A 7110-nucleotide genomic window follows, 5' to 3' on the forward strand; every position below is an offset into this window, starting at 1 on the left:
AGCTTGAGGCTCTGTCTCAAAAAAATAAAAATTAAAAATAAAGAGCAAGGTGCTAGCTTGGGCCCCCAGAGGTTGTCTCTGAGGACAGCAGAAGCCAGCCTTCATCTTCTGCTCTGGTCCCTGGCAGGCTGAACTGATCTACAAGAAGAACCCCAAGTTATTGAACCAGTTGCAATACTGCGAGGAGGCAGGCATCCCACTGGTGGCCATCATTGGCGAGCAGGAGCTCAAGGACGGGGTCATCAAGCTTCGATCAGTGGCTAGCAGGGAAGAGGTGAGGAGGACTTGGCAGAAAGGCTATGGGACAGGGAATGTATGCCACCTTGGCAGGTCCATCCCCATTCAAGAATTGAGCAAAAGCCCAGCATTCATGTTAGCACCAACTTATAAGGGACCTAAGGACTTGACCTTTTGCCTTGGTAGGGTAAGATCTCCATCCCACATATACCCAATGTCTTTTTGGCTCTCCCAAGAAGCACTGTCTATCCTGAGGTGTCTGGGTTCCTGCTCCCAGCTGAGCCAAACCTGATGACTAGAGGAGGAAGTAGGCACTCAGGGAGCACTGGAGTGGAAGATGCTTACACCACTCCTCCACCCCCTCCCACCAGGTGGATGTCCGAAGAGAAGACCTTGTGGAGGAGCTCAAAAGGAGAACAAGCCAGCCCTTCTGCATCTGCTGAACTGAGCAAACTGTCAGGAGGGAAGAAAGTGGCACTACTTGAGGCTAAGACAAAACTCTGCATATGTACTTTAACAACCTTTGCACATTTCTGTTCCAGCAGGAAGACTTAAAAAGTGGTCAGAACAGAGGCTTTACCATTTTTATTATGGTTATTTTATTGGTAATTACTGGTAAAAATGGCCAGGTACTAGGCCTTTTTCCACAGACAGCCCCAGGAGCTTGGTCCAATCTGTACTCTTGGGCTAAAGGGACCTGGCCCTAGATGGTCTTACCTGCTGGGCCTCACGCCAGATGAAGCGGATGCCTCCCTACCAATTGCCAAGGGCCAATAAAATGCCTAAACCACTGGAGACTGCCTGTGTCACTGCCTAGCCCTGCCTTCCCGGCAGTGCCTGAGCCTCTCATTCAGACCACTTTAGGAGTGGGAAGGGGAGAAGGACTTACAGTACACCCCCACAGGCTCTTCCCCGGGATGAAGGGAGACCTGAGAGTTCTTGCCCCCCACACCCATTCTGCGGTTTGTGAGCCGCTCCTCAGGAGACTGCGGCGAGCTGAGAGCTGAGAACCAGACCTGCCTGCTACTGTTTCCAGCTTCCACCTGAGGGTCCGAGGCCCCGCGGCGCACGTGCAGTGCATACCTCCACCCCCTTGGAAGGCGGGGTCGTGTTCAGAGCCAATGAGAGCTTGCGGGGTGGAAGGGTAGGGAAACTTCCAGAGACCGATTGGGGTGGAAGTTATAAAGGAGGTACGAGGGAGCCCGCGGGAGACCATGCAGTCCAAACGGGAGTGTGAGGTAAGTGATTGGCTACAGGAGGCCAACGAGCTCCACCTGCGCGGGGGTACCACACAAGGACCCCCCAATACCACAAGCGAGGTGGTAGCGGGCAATAGGATCCTGCGTTCCAACCCACCTTTTCCCTCGCAGCTGTGGTGCGAGAGGGTGAATCCAGAGAACAAGGCGGCGCTGGAGGCGTGGGTGAGGGAGACTGGCATCCGCCTGGTGCAGGTGAACGGGCAGAGGAAGTATGGCGGGCCACCCCCAGGTACGGTAGTCTCGGCCCCTATGCCTGCAGCGCTACATCAACCCGGAACGGCCCCCTTTGGGGGAGGGGCCTGCCCTCACCCTCCAACAGAAACCCCAACTACCCGGATTTACAGCCCCAGGCAGATGAAATTTGTCTGGCTCCCCACCCACCCGCCGTATCTAGGAAGGGAGTTTAGGTGCCCCTGCTCTGTCTTAGCCCGGTGGTTAACTCAGGCACCTAATTAGGACAACAAGCCGAGGTACGGTGTTGTACCCACTAAACAGACGTTTCTTAACATTGCCCCTCCCCGCTCTGGATCCCTGGGCTCCGAGGGTTCTGAATTCGGAACCATCCCGGTGGATGACGGTGCCCTCCACACCCCTTTCCCCCAGGCTGGGTGGGGAGCCCGCCGCCAGCCGGGTCCGAGGTGTTCATTGGGCGGCTGCCCCAGGACGTGTACGAGCACCAGCTGATCCCACTGTTCCAGCGCGTGGGCCGCCTCTACGAATTCCGCCTGATGATGACCTTCAGTGGCCTGAACCGCGGCTTTGCCTACGCCCGCTACAGCTCGCGGCGCGGCGCGCAGGCAGCTATCGCCACGCTGCACAATCACCCGCTGCGGCCGTCTTGTCCGCTTCTTGTGTGCCGCAGCACGGAGAAGTGCGAGCTGAGCGTGGACGGGCTGCCGGCGAGTCTGAGCCGTCGCGCGCTGCTGCTTGCGCTGCAGCCCCTGGGTCCCGGCCTGCAGGAGGCGCGGTTGCTGCCCAGCCCCGGGCCGGCGCCCGCGCAGATCGCGCTGCTCAAGTTTAGCTCGCATCGGGCGGCTGCCATGGCCAAAAAGGCCCTGGTGGAAGGTAGGGGTACAGATGGGGGGGTGGGGAGCGAGCAGGAGGAGGGCGGCTGGCCGGGCCAAATGCGTTGTGCCAGGAACTTTATGTGTAGCGGATAAAGTCAAAAAGTCTTGAGGCAAGCATGCTTGAGTTTGCAACCTTTCACTACTTGATCAGGCTTTTTAAATTTCTAGTGGTGCTACTATCACCACTTACCTAAATTAGAACGCTCCTGGTGCATTACCTCCTGACTTACATACATCTCAACATCCTAAAGACACTGTTATAAGAGAAAATTGCCTTGCCCAAAGAAATCCAACTGAACCTACCAATTACCTGCTGTAGAACCTGTTTCTTCAGACTGTATTGAGAAGTAACATGATGGCTATGTGATACTTAGCTTTGAGTTTCCTGACTCATGACAAGTATTCTAGGTATAGATTAGTTATGACAGTTATAAAGAAACTAAGGGAGATAGCAGGTGTATTATATCCTCCTCCCCTTTTTTTTGAGAGAGTTTCACTTTGTCGTCATGGGTAGAGTACCATGGAGTCACAGCTCACAGCAACCTCCAACTCTTGGGCTTAAGTAATTCTCTTGCCTCGGCCTCCTGAATAGCTGGGACTACAGGTGCCAGCCACAATGCTATCTATTTTTAGAGATAAGGTCTCAAACCCATGAGCTCAGGCAATCCACCCTCCTCGGCCTCCCAAGTGCTGGGATTACTGGTATAAGCCACCACTGTACCCCCTTTTGAATTAAAGATAATCCTAGAGAAGGCTTGTCTTCTCTTACCCAAGGTCACACTATCAGGAAATGGGGAGGCTATGAATCAAACAAAGGCCTAATTCAAGAGGGCTCACAGTCTGGAGATTTAGGCCCAGGGCTTAAACCTGCCCTTGTCTCTGCATTTTTCCTGCAGGCCAGTCACACCTCTGTGGAGAGCAAGTGACTGTGGAGTGGCTCAAGCCTGACCTGAAGCAGCGACTCCGCCAGCAGTTTGTGGGTCCCTCTCTGAAAGGTCTACAGCCAGAGGGCAGCCGATTGGCCCTGACCAGGGACAAGATAGGGTTCCAAGGGGCTCGGGCTGCCCTGCAGTTGTTGTGCCAACAAATGAAGCTGGGCAGCCCGGTGTTCCTTACCAAGTGTTTGGGCACAGGACCTACTGGCTGGCATCGCTTTTGGTACCAGGTGGTGATCCCTGGGCATCCAGTGCCCTTCAGTGGCCTCATCTGGGTTGTGCTTGCCCCAGATGGGCAGGATGGGCATGAAGTAGCTAAGGATGCTGTGTCTGCACGGCTACTGGAGGTACTGAGTGAGTCTGGGGCCAGCCTCTTGTGGTCTCCTGGGGCTGAGGCAGGTGCCGTTGTTAAGCAGTGACCCCACTCTCTCTACAAGAAGCCCAGATGGGTAGGCAGAGCCTATGTCTCTCCCCAGCCCAGCGGGCCTGGGCCACCACTATCTGACCCCAAAAGGAGGATGGGCATACCCAGGCCTGACACATTCTCCCTGCTGGGGGAGAGCGCCATGGCACCTGGGCTTGGCTCAGGTTTGGCTTAAGTTGTGAGGGGTCCTTGCCCTCACTGTCTTACCCAGGATCTAACCTGACCCTGGTCTTCTTGGGTATTCCCTATGTGATCTGTATCTGCCCTACCCCCTGTACACAAACACATACACACCTTAGCATGAATCTTTATTTTTATTTAGGGGGAAGGGCTGGCTGAGTCAAAGGGTGAGAAATTCTACTCTTTGTCCCTGCCACTGGCACTCCGATTTGGGCTTATGTATGGTTTTGAGTTTTTCTATACTGGTTGTATTTATATTAAACCTCTGGTTAGTACACACTTGTGTCTGTGCTGTCTTGCCCCAATATAGGGTTTGTCTGACACTGGTAGATTAACAGCTACAGCACAAGTACTTCCCTAACATCAGTGTCCTGAGGCCATCATCTTGTGCTGCACAAAAGGGTATTAAAATTCACATCTTCTCTGGGACCAGCCCAACAAATAAGACTCTTAGTGAGAACCTGTCCTGAGATTCAGTTCATACCCTCAGTCACTGTCGTCGCTCTCCTCTTCATCTTCCTGCCAAGCCACAGAGTCTTCTCCCTCTTCCCTCAGTCCTACAAAGAAGTCATCAGTGCTCCAAGCCTTGCTACTCAGGGCCCGCAGCGGCCCTCCCTTTTTTTTGCGCCGACGGTAGTCATTCACCACCACAGTTCGCAGCTGGGTCAAGTCCCAAAACTTGAGGCGTTGGTCATGGCCACTACTGGCCAGGAAGCGGCCACAGTGGGAAAGGGCCAGCTTTTCCACAGGCTCTCCAGCATGCTGGCCCACACTGCCCACCACTCGGTTTGGCAGAATGTTCACAGCCCTGACAGGGAAAGAACAGTGTTGGGTACTGGCTAGTTGAGCCTGCCATCCCTATGACCTGCAGGCTGTCCTGGCCTCCCTCACCTGATTATTCCATCAGTAGAGCCAATACACAGTAGACTCTCAGTGACTGGAACCATGCAGTCAATGGACTCAGTTCTCAGGGCAAAGCGATCACTTGTGGCCCCAAAGCCATTCCAGTTGAAGAGGTAGATGGTACCTTCACTGGAGCCACAGGTGACCTTCTTCCCAGACTGCAGGGAAGTGGAGCAAACCCGGTCTATAGAGGTGCCTCGGATCAAGCCTCTAGCACACACACCCCCATCCCACCAGACCAAACTATACTTTCATGAGGGTGACAGAGGTCAGGTCTCCAGACTGAGGCTCTGAGAGCAGCTCAAACCGGCGTCTCTTGATGTTGAAGACACCAAGGCAGCCATCTCCACTGTAGAGATGAGAGCAGTAGACTTAGCCCAGAGCTCCCTGTAAGGAAAACATTTAAAGGGGGAGGTGGGGGACACTTTGAGGTTGTACCTGGCTGTCAAAAGCAGCTTCTTGGCTGGATCCAAAGCCATGTCTGCAATGTATTCCTCATGCTGCCGCATATCCATTAAGGGGCCCTCCTTCCGCTGGTCCCACAGACGGATACAACCTGTATCATCCCCTGTGGCCAAAATATTCTCATCCACCAGCAACAGACTGTTAATGGGGGCACTGGAGACACAGACAGTGAACTTACTGGAGCATCTGTCCCAGTGGGGACTTCCTAGTCCTTACCCCCACCTCTATACACATACACACAATTGACTCCCCTTACCCATGAGCCTTGGAAATACGTCCTTCTAGTCGGCCCTGCTCCACATCTAGAACATGGATGGCTTTGTCCTTGGAGACAGTAACAAGTTCTGGGGGAAAAGGTACCCAGATCATGGTGCTGCTCACTGCTCCCTTCCCACCACCCCAGTGTCTGCTTTCCCCAGTACTCACTCTGCCCATCTTCAGAAAAGGCCACAGCTCGGCAGGACTTCAGATGGTGACCTGATGACCACAGCTCCTTGGTTTCTCCCTCTTGGCAAGAGTAGGAAAAGCTGGGAAACAGAAGGAGGCGGTGAATGACTCCAGAACTTACCTGGGATACCTGGGATGCATACAGCAATCTCCCACTACCTAGTTCAGCTTGCATACCTCCAATCCCAAAAAGCTTACCATCCCATTTTTCCATTTTCTGTGAGTTTCAAATGTTAGGTCTTGTTTTCATTCAACATACATTAATTTAAGGTACATCTGCTCAAGACCTCTGTGTAGGCCAGACACAGTTCACACCTATAATCCTAGCACTCTGGGAGGCTGAGGAGAGTGGACTGCTTGAGCTCAGGAGTTCAAGACCAGCCTGAGCAAGAGTGAAACCCTGTCTCTACTAAAAATAGAAAAACTACCCAGACATAGTGGTACATGCCTGTAGTCCCAGCTACTCAGAAGGCTGAGGCAACAGAATCGCTCAAGCCTAAGAGTTTGAGGTTGCTTTGAGCTATGATGCCACGGCACTCTACCCAGAGCAACAGAGTTAGGTCTCTGTCTCAGAAAAAAAAAAAAAAAAGACATCTGTATGACCTCACCCCACCCATCTATCATCTCTGAAAGCCCCAGTCTGCAGAAAGATTGGGTCTGTACTCCTGTGGAGGAAATATTTGAGTCAATGACACAAAACCAGCACCAAAAGTCTGGAATATAAAAATCAGTTAAGGCAGGATAAGCTCTTGTCAGTAGGTCTACAGGTGCTAGAGAAAGTTACAAATACAGTACACTGAGACCATATGCTGAAAAAAAGGATCAAAATGGAGGCACAGCAGAGACACAGCAGCCTATAAACGCAACTCTGAGACAAGTACTTGTCGGAAGAATATCTCCAATGCCTGCCTCAGAGCAGATCCTAAAAAAAAGGGCAGAATGAATGAATCTTTAATTGCCAGTGATTGCAGGTGGGCAGAATTGAACCTGCTCATTGTTTTCTCTGTTGCAGTGTCTAGCATTAAAAAGCTGCTTAATAAACATTCACAGATTGAATGAACACTTGGGAAGGGAGAAGAGAACCCTGGAAAGCTAACTGACGTGTGAGTTGAACCATGAAGAATAAGCATTCACCTAGCAGAGAACAAGAGGCAGATAGTGAAGGGAGATGTCCATGTCCTTACACAGCAGAG

General features: G+C 52.4%; 3 protein-coding genes across 4 annotated transcripts in view; 2 read left to right on the plus strand and 1 right to left on the minus strand.

The window, feature by feature from the left end:
• Positions 1-1034, plus strand: part of HARS (histidyl-tRNA synthetase) — an 18049-nt gene extending 17015 nt beyond the window's left edge. Inside the window, exons 12-13 of one of the 2 annotated variants that reach the window (XM_023515839.1) lie at positions 128-274; positions 609-1034. In XM_023515839.1, the coding sequence (XP_023371607.1) occupies positions 128-274; positions 609-680 (219 nt within the window). In that variant the 3' untranslated portion in view covers positions 681-1034. The remainder of the gene's footprint in view (positions 1-127; positions 275-608) is intronic. The other variant, XM_023515841.1, reaches the window with a different exon arrangement.
• Positions 1035-1413: 379 nt separating this feature from the next.
• Positions 1414-4185, plus strand: DND1 (DND microRNA-mediated repression inhibitor 1). The gene is made up of 4 exons (XM_003782124.3): positions 1414-1475; positions 1608-1725; positions 2100-2561; positions 3460-4185. Exons 1-4 carry the CDS (start codon positions 1452-1454, stop codon positions 3915-3917), a joined length of 1062 nt encoding a protein of 353 aa, XP_003782172.1. The 5' UTR covers positions 1414-1451; the 3' UTR covers positions 3918-4185.
• Positions 4186-4210: 25 nt separating this feature from the next.
• WDR55 (WD repeat domain 55) overlaps positions 4211-7110 on the minus strand; it is a 5644-nt gene continuing 2744 nt past the window's right edge. The window contains exons 2-7 of the mRNA XM_003782125.3: positions 5897-5997; positions 5727-5814; positions 5444-5623; positions 5255-5354; positions 4994-5163; positions 4211-4910 (exon numbers count right to left, since the gene is read on the minus strand). Coding sequence (XP_003782173.1) covers positions 4589-4910; positions 4994-5163; positions 5255-5354; positions 5444-5623; positions 5727-5814; positions 5897-5997 — 961 coding nt within the window. The 3' untranslated portion in view covers positions 4211-4588. The remainder of the gene's footprint in view (positions 4911-4993; positions 5164-5254; positions 5355-5443; positions 5624-5726; positions 5815-5896; positions 5998-7110) is intronic.

This window comes from Otolemur garnettii, unplaced genomic scaffold (genome assembly GCF_000181295.1).
Source record: "Otolemur garnettii isolate 467f Iridium unplaced genomic scaffold, OtoGar3 scaffold00003, whole genome shotgun sequence".
Classification (NCBI taxonomy): Eukaryota; Metazoa; Chordata; class Mammalia; order Primates; family Galagidae; genus Otolemur; species Otolemur garnettii.